The sequence below is a fragment of the Barbus barbus genome (assembly GCF_936440315.1).
Source record: "Barbus barbus genome assembly, chromosome: 29".
NCBI classification, from domain to species: Eukaryota; Metazoa; Chordata; class Actinopteri; order Cypriniformes; family Cyprinidae; genus Barbus; species Barbus barbus.
In genome coordinates, this window is record NC_136757.1 from 3022468 (window position 1) to 3037390 (window position 14923).

Genomic DNA, 14923 nt, shown 5'->3' on the forward strand with positions numbered 1-14923 from the left:
TTTCTGCTCTCTCTGTTCCCCGATTAAAAAGTCAACTTTAGAGTATAGATTCTGGATTGTAGTCATGTGAGAGGCAAATTCAGTGCGCATTGCTGCTAATTCAGCCTTCAAAATGTCCTCAAATCGCTTTATAGTGACCGCCATATTGTCTTCCATGTCTCGCCCCGCTGCGGCCGCTGGTTTTGTTTTCTTCTTATTTGGCGAGGATGATGGTGAAAGATAAGCGAGTTTCCGACTGTGTGACATCTTCAGATAACCGGCAAACGAAAAAAATACCCCAAATGTAAGAAAAGAAGACGAACAAAAATAAAAGACGGGTTATATACACGGAGCTCGGCTAATGTGCGTCTTGGCTCATGAAAGCGTCACGTGATCCCCCCCAAAGGCTATTTCATAAGTTAGGCATCAGCATTTTGCAGCTATTTACCTTGTATCCAGGATATTGAATTTTGGAAGAGTAATGTAGCTTTAGTTCAAGTTCAAGTTCACTTTATTTATATAGCACATTTAAAACAGCCACGAGACTGACCAAAGTGCTTCACAAAAGATACAGCATCATAAAAGTAATTAAAACAAGCAAACAGATTAAAACAAAGAACCCAAAATAAAACAGTACCAGAAAAATTATAATAGGCAGGAATATAAACCTAATAAGCCAATGAAAACAGATGGGTTTTTAACAGAGACTTAAAAATGGTCAGGCTTGGGGCCATTCGAATTTCCACTGGCAGGTCATTCCAGAGACGAGGACCAATTACAGAGAAGGCACGGTCACCTCTACGTTTAAGTCTGGAGTGTGGTATTAAGAGAAGATTCTGGTCACCAGATCTTAAGCTTCTTGAGGGGATATACTGATGCAACAGTTCAGATAGGTAGCCGGGTGCTTGATTGTGCAAAGATTTAAAAACAAATAGTACAATTTTAAAATGTATTCTAAATTGTACTGGCAACCAATGAAGGGCCTTTAAAAGTGGAGTAGCGTGATCCCTTTTTTTCTTTTTCAAAAGAAATCTTGAGGCAGCATTTTGGATCAACTGAAGTCGGGCAATTTGGGCTTTAGAAATGCCACAGTATAACGAATTGCAATAATCAAGACGTGACGTGATAAAAGCATGCACCGCCATCTCCAAAGTCTTATCAGTGAGGAAATGTTTAATTTTTGCAAGTATGCGGAACTGACGAAAACTGGACCCAATTACTGAAGAAATTTGTTTGTCGAATTTTAATGAGTCATCCAAGATAACACCCAGATTTCGTACCTGTGGAGACCTAAAAGCCGATAGGGATCCCAAGTCAAAATTAAATGCTTTCATATGTTCTGAAGGGCCAAAAACAATTACTTCCGTTTTCTCCTTATTTAAGGATAAGAAATTTTGAGATAACCAGGATTTAACCTCACCTAAACAGGATGAAAGAGCAGTCATGGCCAGTGGATCATTTTTTCTAAAAGGTAAATAGATTTGAGTATCATCGGCATAAAAGTGAAACGATACCCCATGTTTTCTAAAGATAGATCCCAGAGGTAACATGTATAATGAAAATAGAGTGGGGGCCAAAATCGAGCCTTGCGGAAGGCCACAGGGGAGAGAAGCAGTGGAAGATAAAAATTCTCCTAACCTAACCACAAATTTCCTGTCAGATAAAAATGATTGGAACCACTTTAGAACTGTGCCAGAGAGACCCACCCAAGATTTCAGTCTATTAATTAATACAGAATGGTTAATGGTGTCGAAAGCAGCTGATAGATCTAAGAGAACGAGGACCACAGAGTCACCCGTATCAGTTGCTAAATAAATGTCGTTTAACACTCTCAGAAGGGCAGATTCAGTACTGTGGGCAGCCTTAAAACCAGATTGAAAGTGCTCAAACAGAGAATTTACAGCAAGGAAAGATTGGAGTTGAAGAAACACAATCTATTCCAAAACCTTGGAAATAAATGGTAAAACAGAGATGGGGCGATAATTTTTTAAAACTGACGAATCGAGTGAAGGCTACTTGAGGAGAGGTGTGACAGTTGCCACTTTCAGATAAGCAGGAACCACCCCAGTTAAAAGACACTTGTTTAAAAAGGACATTAGACCTGGTCCAACGGAGTCAACAATTTGCTTTAAATACCTAGGGTGGATAACATCATATGAAGAAAAGGAAGGTTTCAACTTGGCAATAGTGTCACTGAGTGATTGAAGGGAGACAGGTTCAAAGACATCCCAGGATACAGACAACTGTGGGGGGAGAGGCAGCTCAATAGGGGGAGTATGAGTTACCAATCCTAGTTTAACTACTTTGTCCTTAAAAAACCTCGAGAAGCTTTCAGAGAGAGCAACAGAGGCAACAGACATAGTATTGACTGGGGGATTTACAACAGAATTGATAACGGAAAACATGATTTTAGGTCTAGACTGATTATGTAATATTAAATTTGAAAAATAGGTTGCCTTAGCCGATTTGGCGGCTCTCTGATAAGCCGATAAACTGTCTTTGAACAACTGTAGTGAGATGTATAGATTGTCCTTCTTCCATTTACGCTCAGCCTTTCTACAAGCTTGCCTTAATAGCCGAATTTCAGCGGTATGCCACAGTTCAGATTTAACTTTGTGCTTAAGAGGCTTTAGCGGAACAGTCTCATTCAATACATCAAGCCAGATGCTATTTAGCAAACTCAGATGTTCATCCGCATCCAGGTCTGCTAACGGAGAGTCCAGGAGTAGATGAGTACAGGATTTAATAAAACACTGACTAAAACTTTCACTGAACTGAGGAGAGTAAACCCTGGACATAGATGACGTTTTAGTAGAGACATGAGGAAGACTAGGAAGAGACATGGAAAATAAAATAGGCTTATGATCAGAGAGCATATAATCAGAAACTGTAATATCAGAAATATCGACCCCGTAAGAAAGAACAAGGTCCAGAGTATGACCGTGGATATGAGTGGGATCTTTAACCCACTGTATCAGATTAAAGGCATCAATTATATTAATAAATTCCCTTGCCAGGGGGTTTGACTTACAGCAGACATGAATGTTAAAATCGCCCACCAATAAAAAACGATCAAATTTAATAACAATGTTACCAATGAAGTCAGTGAATTGCTGTAGAAAGTCCTTAACTGAATGTGGAGGACGGTATATCACCCCTAAGCAGACAGGACCGTTCCAATCGAGATGGAGAAGTTGGGCTTCGAAGCTGGAATAAATATCCACAGGGACGGTGCGACATCGCGCACCGTGAGAGTTTTTCATCACAGTCACAAGCCCACCCCCTCGTCCATTTTTGCGAGGGGAATTAAAAAATGTACAGTTAACTGGGACCAGTTCAGAAAAGGGGGTAAGATCACCATCCTTAATCCATGATTCAGTAATGAACATAAAATCCAAATTGTGCGAAGAAAAAAAGTCATTCAGCAGGAAAGTCTTGTTCACCACTGAACGAGCATTGATTAAACCCATATTGGGTGGAGGGACAGCTCCGGAGGAGAGTGACACTCTACGCAGCGGCCGCAGCACACCAGGAGCCGCTCCAGCTCTTCGGAGAAGACGGCCGGTACGAGGAAGACCAACCCAGGGGACGGAGGGCGGGAACAGAGGAAGGACAGGTCGAAGCCACCGATGAGCCTGATCCAGGAGACGCCAGACCACGGAGTCGCCATAGGACGGCTCGCAAAAAGGGCTAGGAATACAGCCCGCATGCAAACGGGCTTTCAACTTGATCGTACGACCTCCTCGAGACCCGCGTTTCCTCCTGCGCTTCCTCCGTGTGTTGCTTAGAGGCCAGCAGCGAATGCACTCCGGAATGTCAGTTATAACTCCATCATACGGTTTGTTAAAGACACACTCCACATCCAACTTGTAATAGTTTGAAAATGTTGATCTGATATCCAAAAGAGACTGGCGATCGTAGACCACAAGGGCACCACAGTTTGAGAACCAAACAAACAGCCAAACTAGCAGACAGGGGAGCAACCGACGGCATGCCGACACAGGCGCCATCCATGCTTTATGTAAAAATATAATTAATTCAATGAAAATATCTTATGTGTTTTAATTCCTAATATTATGCCAGTACTGTTTGCTTGTCTTAATGTTTTATTTCATGTTTTCTTGCACTATATTTATAATGTTTTGTAAATAGTGTGTATGTAAAGAATTAATGCAGTATTTCTTGTTCTTTTTGTAGGAAATGCCGCGATAATTCTACGCAGTCGTCTAGAAGTGAAGGTAGTGAAAGAATATAGAGAGAAGGGTTCTGTGGAGGAAATGAGTTTAGTCACTAATGGGAACAGAACTATGCAGTATCAAGTGAGTACCAGTAAACATCACATTAGTAAACATAATGTGAGTAAACATCACATTATAAATGACGGTAACATAAAAATAAACTACTGTTCTCACTGTAGTAGCAGTTACAATGGCTATTAGATGAAGCTTAGTTGAATTGGGTGTGTTAGATGAGGGAGACAGTGCTGGGGTGCTCTAGGACAGTTTGGAAAACCACTGCATTACAGAGACATGTGCCTCATATAACAAATAGATGCACAGTTTTAATGCAGCTTTAATTGCCTTTTTGGTAACTTCATGACTTAACTGACGACATAACTACGATATTGCATGCTCGTAGATTCTTTCGCGATTTGATAGAAAATGAGACAGGCTACAGTGCGCATAGGTGCATTTGTGTGTGCAATTGAGGAGCACGCGCTACGAGCACAGGTCCATTTCCGCACTCATTTGCCTCGTGCCTGGCGCTTAGGTGAAGTTGGAGCATGTGTCTGTAACATCTCCTGTTTGATGTGGTCGTAAAGACGTTCTGCGTTTAAATAAACGATGGTTCTTGTCAAGAAAAATTAGACAGAAGCAGCATTTTTAAATTTAAATTAAATATTAGTTAATAAAGTTAAATATTTTAACGTGTTAAACTGAAAAATGCCTGTGTTAACGTGCTAATTTTGATAGCACTAAAATATACACAACAAAGGTCAAAAACACTTTATTAAGCACATTTATCTAAACACAGAGAAATGAACAGACTTTGTTTCAATCCTGAAAACAGATCCTGTTCAACAAGTGAAACAATTATACCATACCTGGTGTTTCCAAAGTGTTTACTGCTTCTTTCCATGGATTCAAGAAAAAAAAAAACACATCTGTTAGCATGTTGATATCAGGAGCAACTATATTATTACATTAGCAATCACTAATACTGCCCACTCATAATAACTCAGAAAAAGATTTTGTAGTCATAAACACCATGCTTTGTATATACAGAGACTATACAAAACATTTACTGTACATAACAAATACAAAAACATTTTATATCTGAGAGACTAAACTATTATTGTTAAACACATTAAAAACAAATACATATATTCATAGAACATTTCACATTAAGCATTGGTCTAGACATTCTTAAACTCTAACATTTGTAGTGTTACATTGTACACACTAATATTACTTTTATATCATATTGTTTTATATTTTAAATAACATTAAAAACATCATAGCATCGTGAGGCATTTAGATGCAATGAAATGAAACATATTTCAAAATGTTTCACTTGATTTCATACATTTTAGTCAGAAATTATAGTTTGGGAAATGTCTAAATAGATAAATGTTAAAAGTTATGTCACAATAACACAATAACAACTAATGCAAGTAATATAAAATAACTTACTCATCAGAAATGATTTCTGCTGAATCAAGCTGCACATCGCATCGTGTTTTTCTTCTGAGATAAATTCTGTCTTATTCCTCACAGCAAGTCTTCTTCCAGAAACAAAAAGTAGCCTAGATGAACTTGATGAATATTCATACTTTGTTTACCGAGGTGATGTGATATTGTTTACATTTACATGTTCACAAATCTCACATGGATGATTACCTTATGAATAGCGCGTGTTGCTCGTGGGCTTGATCCTACAGATAATGAGCTCAGATGGGAAAAACTGGACCTCGCGTTGGTTTCATACGGCAAAAGAATATAGAATATAGAATTCATAAAGAATATTTGTTTTCAGCATGACTTACTTAATCTGAAAGTAGACACTAAAAGATTTGTATAGACATTTCTCATGTCTGCGTGTCAAGTATTCGCTGAGTTTTGGTTCATTTTTGTGACACGTTTCAGAAAGAAGTTCACAGAGACTGAGACGCAGAAAGCACAACCTGTGTGTTTTCATTATTTTACAAAAGCACAGCTTTTTGTTGTTATTCTGAGTGTATACAAATAAAAGTAGACCTTTTACAGATTCAAATGATGTATTGCTCTTATCTGTAATTTAAGCACATTTTTAATCTGATATAATTTTAATCAAAACAACTTGAACAAAATAATATGTGCATAGCAGATATTCATCACTTCAAAATGTTAAATTTTTTGTCAGTTATTATGCTGGGTTTCCAGATATTTTCATGTGGAAAACTGTTGTCTTTTTTTCTGTAAATAATATATCTTTCTGTCAGGTGCTGAATGAAGTCGTTGTCGACAGAGGTCCATCTTCCTACCTCTCTAATGTGGACTTGTTTCTGGATGGTCACCTGATCACCACTGTTCAGGGAGATGGTTAGTGTAAAAATAAGGCATAGTTTGTTCAGTAAACCACAGAAAAAAAGAAGAATGTTCCCCTATTTTTGTGTAGTTCTGTTTACTGTTATGTTTTTACTGAAAAAGACAAAATGCTGATGATGAAATTCAAGAAAAGCATTTTGTCCAATAATGTTCAGTGATGTGCTTTTCTAAATTATAATATTATTTAAAATATATATTTATTTATTTTCTTGCTCTCTTTGCCAGGCGTGATAGTGTCCACTCCCACAGGAAGTACTGCATACGCAGTAGCAGCAGGTGCCTCAATGATCCATCCAAATGTTCCTGCCATCATGATCACACCCATCTGTCCACACTCCCTCTCTTTCAGACCCATTGTAGTGCCTGCTGGGGTTGAGCTTAAGGTGAAGCCACAACACCAGCTGCTCTTTGGCTTTGACTGCATAAGGACATTTACTGAATCCTTTTATGATTTTAGATTATGCTGTCCCGTGATGCCAGAAACACGGCCTGGGTGTCTCTTGATGGCAGGAAACGGCAGGAAATTGCCTATGGGGACAGGTAAGTGACTTCAGCATGAACATGTCAACATAAATTTTTGTAAACATTCAGCAGATTTGTTCAAATATGCTGACAAGAAATATAGGGTGGGATTTGTTTCTCGGTGTGTCCTATTATCTTACACCTTTAACCCTATGATTATTCATTCCGTTTGGGTAGGAATAGTCAAATCTAGCTTAAATAATGGAATACTCACCTACCCGCAGGTAAAAATTCTTCAGGAAGATTCCCTTGTAGTCATTCTATTTTTAGGCATAGGGCCTTTTAAGTCTCACACGAGGCAGTCGTAACAATAACAAAATGTTATTGGTTACAATACAAAACAGTTAATAAGACTAAGAGCTCTATAATCAAACCCTAAACAGCCGTAAAGGAGATGCAGTTAAGTCTTCTTCGATAGAGTATCAGTGTCCTTCACACTTAAAGGGCACCTATTATGCAGAATTCACTTTTACATGTTGTTTGAACATAAATGTGTGTCGGCAGTGTGTGCACACAGCCATCCTATAATGACAAAAATCCACCCGCTTTTCTTTTTTTTTTAATCCCCATAAATCATAAGCAGTGTCTCAGAACAAGCCATTTGCAGAATCTGTAAAATGTGATGTCACATTTTTAAGCCCCACACACAACTGTTGACGGACACTGCTGTATTAGCAGAGACCCGGCACTGAGTGAGCCGCACGCAATCCACCATGTTTATCTTCATGCTAGAGCTTTTAAAATCAGTATTTAAAAAAGAAATGTCTTCTTATTAGAGCTATAGAAGTTATTCAGTCCAGAGCAGTGAGTGATTGTCTTTTTATTTTATTGGTTGGGTCATAATATCTGCATATATAGCGGTATAGGTACTGTCAGGGAAGTACTGGCCATTGAGACTACTGGGAGATTCCCGATGGGCCGTGGTCTTAGTGGGCCGGTGCATCAGGCATTTTGTTTTTAAATTATTTCTGATCGTAATTATATTCAAAATTATTTTGTTGTACAGTCCAATCCCAGGCTTACAGTATGTGTCATTCTAATTGGCCACATGAAACTGATGCGCACTGCAAGACTAACTGCTAAACTTACAATCAGCACACGTGACGTATCAATCAGAATCAAGTTCAGTTTCAAGAGCGTTCGCTGAGCAACTGCAGCGATTAGCCAACTGAGGCGATGAGGTGTACTGTGCAACGATAGTGAACATGATAATACACAAAATATCTAAATCTAAAGGAGGGGCCCGAGAAGTTGAGGGAGAAAAAAAGGCAAGCACTTGAGGCACAGGCCACCAAATGTGTAAAAATAAATGAGTTATTTGCTGGAAGGCCAGCAAAAAGACTTACATAAAGATGTGAGCAGGTGAGACGGACATTTAATAAATGCAGTGTTAATCAGAATACACTCTAAAACATTTTTGGATTATTTAGGGATCTGCAAATGTGATATTGATCTAATACAACAGTTCAATGAACAAGAAGCTAATATTAAGTGACTTACATTGTCTGACTATAACACTATTGCCCGATTTTGCTATTTTCGTCAACGAAAATAGTTTCAAAGTCAACAGTTGTGCCGCTGCACATCTCCATGCAAACACAGTGGTGTTTCATTTATGAATGAACTTGAATTTATGAATGAATGTTTATGAATGAATCTAGTGAGTCAATGATTCAACTACCCATTCATAAAGAAACAAGTCACTTGTTTCGCTCCTAAATGAATCAGCCGTTCAAACAAATCAATTGAATGAATGATTCAGTGATTTGACGTCACCTAGTGGCAGTTTTAGTTAAATTTTTAAAGGGGTCATATGAAGTTGCTAAAAAGAACATTATTTTGTGTATTTGGTGTAATGCAATGTGTTTGTGTGGTTTAAGGTTAAAAAAAACACATTATTTTCCACATACTGTACATTATTGTTGCTCCTCTATGCTCTGCCTTTCTGAAACACGTCGATTTTTACAAAGCTCATCGTTCTGAGAAGCGAGGTGTGCTCTGATTGGCCAGCTATCCAGTGCGTAGTGATTGGCCGAATACCTCAAGCGTGAGACGGAAATGATACGCCCCTCACCATATTGTGATGCCGTGTCCTGGCACGATGACACACAAAAAACAATAAAACCCATTATAAACGAGGCATTTGTTGGATCCAGTGGGGACTTAATTACTGATTATACTATACTGATTAGACTTATACTGTCTATTACACATTACACATTAACATTACCATGTCTGCATTTGTGATCGGAGAAACGACAAACAAGCACTACTCTACACTGCTCAAAACTCGTGTTTGAATCGTCAGTGGCAAATTCTTTAAATAAGAAAATGTACTTACAGGCTGTGAGTCAGAAGCGCCAGACTGTCCTTGCAAAGTTGGAATTGCCCCACTTTATAGAAACAGTCTTTGTGCATAGCTGGCAGACTACACCCAGGTTCAGGAAATAGTCCTCCGTAAAATGCGCTGCACACACGCTAATATTTGGGTTGAACTGTTCTGGAACAGTGTTGTAAAAACAACTTAACCACTGATTTCTAGTTGTGTCCTCTTTTGGAAGCCCAAACAAAGTACTTTCGCTTTCACAATGAAACAACATCTCCAGAACATGGCGCCGGCGGCAGCAATAACACTATAGCGAGAATAATAGTTCCGCCTTCTTTCTTTGCGTATACATTTGGGCTGTGTTTTGCAAATCTTCCCACAACGTGACGTAGACATGTGGGGCGGGTTTGAATAAGCCGTTTTATGAGGGCGTGGTCGAGTCTTAACTTTTATAAAGAATATCTCTTTGGTTTTGAGACTTTAGTCTTTGCAACTTCAGGGATCTTATCTATGCACAAACAGCTTATAACACTCCAAAGAGAAAGGAAAACTTGAAATCGCATCATATGACCTCTTTAAAGTATAATTTAAGTTACTGAAATCATTTTAATCAATCAGTATTTCTATATTCACATTTGTTATATTTGAAACATTAATCTCACAACAGGTCCAAATCAATTTGTGTAAATTAATATAAAAAATTATAAATAAATTAAAAATAATAGAATGAGCTTAAAAACCTCTTCAAGAACTCCAAAATGAAGTCAGCTCCACAACTAGCTTTATTCAGTTCCTAAAATGTTCTATTTTTGATTATTCTGAGAAAAGATGCATGAGATTTTTTCTATACTGCATACTCTTCTAATTTACATAACATTATACCATATTCTTCAATTATTTGCCATAATAAACTAAAATTTTAGCCTATTTTTGAGCCCTCCCAGATAGCAAAATTCCTGAGTCCCAGATCAGGCCCACACTTTCATCTGGCCCACATACTGCGTGGAATGATGGCACTTGGGCAGTCCGCTCCTGTTTGCCAGATGTGGGCCACAAGCAAGCAAAAGGAAGGCCCAATGTAAGCTATGAATAAACCAAATAAAGCAGAACTGGCCCAAATCTGGGCCACATTGATTTTAATCGTGGCCCATATCCAGTCCAGATCCAACAACTTGCTCCAGCCCACATACTGTGAAGAATGATGGCACTTGGGCTAGTCTACTCCTGTTTGCCAAATTTGGGCCACAAGCAAGCCATAGGAAGGCCGCATGTCAGCCAAGACAATCAATCAATCAATCAATAAATTAATTAATTAAATAAAGCAGAACTGGCCCTATTTTGGGTCACATTTATTTTAATCCTGTCCCAGATTCGGCCCATATACCGCGTGGAATAATGACATTTGGGCAGTCCAGTCCTGTTTGCCAGATTTGGGCCTCAAATAAGCCTTAGCATTGCTGCATGTAAGCCAACCAAATAAACCAAAACTGGCCCTAATGTAGGCCACAGTTGATTTTTATTCTAACCCTGGTCTTCCTCACATTCCTCATGTGGCCTACCTGCTGCATGGAATAGTGGCATTTTGGCAGTGGTCCACAAGCAGGCCACTGCACAGCCACATTTTAGCTAATAATGAACCAAATAAACCATAAATATACATTATCTGGGCCACACTATGCCTTAAGTGAGTTATGCATCAACAATACTCAACATATTGTTAAGAGAAATTTATAAATGTCCTCCCTAAATGTTCAAATAAGTTCCAGAAATTTGTCCTACTTGGTAAAATCATCCCGAATCAAGTTTTGCACAAGCAGCAATTCAAATGACACACATACATTTTTGAAGACACATTCCAACACTTTAAAAACAGTTCTTCACAAATTTGAATGTAAATGCTTCTCACTCAGACTCTACCTACACAGTAAGTCTGTAAGTGTCACGGCTACATTGTGTTAAAGTGCGCACGACGAAGATGAAAGGTTATACATCATAAGTCTTTAATCCATCAAGGGTAAATCCAAACACAATGTAGCACAGCAACATTTCAGACATGAAGACGTAAGACCAAACAAACTCAAAGTGAACACACAGGAACTTAAGTATTCAGACCAAACAAGGATAGGCAAGGCAAGATAAGGCAAGTTTATTTATATAGCATATAGTATATTTCATAGACAATTGTAATTCAAAGTGCTTTACGTAAAAGGAAGTAAAATCATTAAAAATATAATCACAAAAATAACTTTAAAAACTTTCAAAATTATTAAAAATTGATTGAATTGAATTAAAATAGTTAAGAATAGAAAATGATTATACATAAAATACAGTGCAATCCGTTTGGACATAGCAGAGTGCTCATTCAGTAAATGCCCAGCTAAACAGATGAGTTTTGAGTCTAGATTTAAATGTGGCTAATGTTTTAGCAAATCTGGGCCTGTTTTCACAAAATATTTTTTCTCCTAAAAAAAAGAGTTCTCCTAAATAGCAGTGAGTTTTCTCTTACAACCTAATTCACAAAGCTGCTGAGACAAACTTCTAGTAAGGAATTCTTAAGGAAGAAGTCTTAATCTAAGAGTAAGGGCGGGGTTGACCTCTTTGCTATGGATGATGACAGCATGCAATTGTCACTAATTAAACAAGTATATGTTCATCTTATTGTCAGCCTCTTACATGTATGCTTCTCAAAAACAATTAGTGGATATGCATATAAACAGCCTTTTAATATCAATTGCTTCAAAAACAGACATAGTAACTTTGTTTTAAATAACGCTCAAATCTGTCTGGGTTTGTTAGTCTGTCAACAGTTGCAAAAAGAGTGCTAGTGTTGTTTAACCCTCTGGGCCCTGAGGGTGTTTTGGGGGCCTGGAGAACTTTCGACATGCCCTGACATTTGTGCTTTTTTCAGTTGCTTATAAAAATATAAATGGCTAAAGTCTAATAACACTGTAAACAGCACAAACTGGGCTACAATAATATGTTAGCAGCATTTATGTACATGATTGTGGTTTTGAGAAAACAACGTTTATGCGTGGTTAGTGAAAAAGTACAATTTTGAAGTCACTGAAATAAGACCATAAAACACATACAGAACAACTGATCACAAGACTTTTGAGAACCAGATCTTGTAGGCTAGAATATTTACTTCACAATTATGTGAAAATTATTCAGCTTACTCATTCACAGAAAACAATATATTGATTTAAATGTTTAAAGACATGTTTTGTGATCTAAAGCCAATATGCGAGGGAGTGGTAATGGGCTTGAATATTCAGTGATTCTCACCTGAGAGACAAAGGGCCCTCCCCTAAAGCTGCTAATGGCCCATCAGTGTGACTGTGACTGAGGCAGGTAAGACAGAGAGTGTGAGGAGACTGAAAAAATTGGGTTTTTAAATGATTTGTATTTTATTTACAACACAGTATAATCAAAACATACATAATGAGGGTCAAAGACACATTATTGTGCACTGATCTAACCACAGATATGTGAACAGACTTTGAGTCGCTCCTGCAACAGATTCTGTTCAACAAGTGAAACAGATAAATCATACCTGATATTTACGTGTTATTTAAGTGTTTCTGCTACTTTCTATGGAACTTCTGATGTTGGTGCAGCGCTCTCAGAGGAAAACAGTTGGAAGAGACTGAAAGTCAGCAGGATTCATCATCTGTGGTGCAGGTGTCTGATTCAATAAAATACAAACAACCAAAAAAAGAGAAAAAAACATTTGTGAGCATGTTTATATCAGGAGCATCTATATATATATAGGTTATATATATATATATAGGTTTTGTAGTCATAGACTTATTCATGCTTTGTATTATCGTAAAAAAAAGAGATTTTATTTTTGAGAAACTAATTATTGTTTAGCATGCAATTATACTCTATTTTTGAACAGAGTAGGCTATTAATCATAAACATGTTCTAAACATACTTAGACTCGTAGCATTCATCATGATACAGTGTACTCTCATATTACTTTTATTGTTTTATATAGAGCATGAAAGCATACTCGCGCCGTAAGAAATCTAAATACAATGAATTGCCCATCATATTCACAATGTTTTACTGGATTTCAAACATGTTAGTCAGGAATTATAGTTTGGGGAAAACCCAACTATGATTTTGTGAATCCAGTACATCATGTATGATTTTATAGTATAGAAGATATGATTCTGCAGTCATAGACTCACTCATGCTTTATACTATAAAAGGATGAACTTTGCACTATAAAAAATATATTTTATATCTGAGAACTAATTGTTATCGTTTAGCACGCTATTAAAATATATTTTTGAACAGATATTATTAATAATAAACATGATCTAAACATTCTTAGATGCGTAGCATTTATCGTGTTGTAATTTGGGAACAACCCATCTAGTAACGTGTTCAAGTTTATGTCACAATAACACGTTAACTAATGCAAAACATAAACATTACTTACTTATTCATCAAACTCTTGAGGAAATCCAGCCTTTACTCAGCGCGTCTTCTTCCAGAAAGTAACAGTAGCAGCCATGAACTCTTCACTGACGCTTTGTTTATGCTCCGCACGCGGGTCACGTGGTTATTTGCATGTGAACGCGAGGGGGCGGGATCTCATTAAAAATAATGAGTTAGACAGGACAGACTGAACATCGTGTTGGTTTCATACGGATTACTTCATCACAGAATATTTGTTTTCGATATGACTTACTTCATTTGAAAGTGGACACTTCAGGCTTTCTATAGAGATAACTCTCATGTTTCTGTGTTGAGTATTTGCTGAGTTACACTTCATTTTAGTGACGCATTTCTGAAAAAAGATCGCGGAGACGGAGAAGACAGAGAGCGCACCCTGTTTGTTTTCTTTATTCTTCAAAAGCACAACGTTTAGTTGTTATTATGAGTGTATACAAATAAAAGAAGACCCCTTACAGATTCGAATGGTGTATTGCTCTTATCTGAACGATCAAAAATGGCAGAGTAAAAACTGGTCCAAATGCATTTTAAGATAACTGGGCCACATTTATGGCATCATATAAGGGTATATAAGGGCCACTTTAGGCTCACAGCCACATTAGCCAGTGCTTACTGTGCCATATCTTTGCCAAAACTGGCCCAGACACTTTTTAATATACCTGGGGCCACATTTGGGAAGTCGTGGCCTAATGGTTAGAGAGTCGGCCTTGTAATCCAAAGGTTGCGGGTTCCGGCCGGCAGGGATTGTAGGAGGGGGGAGTGAATGTACAGCGCTCTCTCCACCCTCAATACCACGACTGAGGTGCCCTTGAGCAAGGCACCGAACCCCCAACTGCTCCCCGGGCGCTGCAGCATAAAATGGCTGCCCACTGCTCCGGGTGTATGTTCACGGTGTGTGTGTGTGTTCACTGCTGTGTGTGTGCACGTTGGATGGGTTAAATGCAGAGTACGAATTCCGAGTATGGGTCACCATACTTGGCTGAATGTCACTTCACAAATTTTTTCACAAATTTGCTTAAACATACAGTATGTGGCCCACATT

General features: G+C 38.0%; 1 protein-coding gene across 1 annotated transcript in view; it reads left to right on the plus strand.

The window, feature by feature from the left end:
* Positions 1-14923, plus strand: part of LOC306849480 (NAD kinase-like) — a 74483-nt gene that overhangs the window by 49105 nt on the left and 10455 nt on the right. Inside the window, exons 8-11 of the mRNA XM_079384531.1 lie at positions 4177-4298; positions 6461-6560; positions 6792-6949; positions 7024-7106. Coding sequence (XP_079240657.1) covers positions 4177-4298; positions 6461-6560; positions 6792-6949; positions 7024-7106 — 463 coding nt within the window. The remainder of the gene's footprint in view (positions 1-4176; positions 4299-6460; positions 6561-6791; positions 6950-7023; positions 7107-14923) is intronic.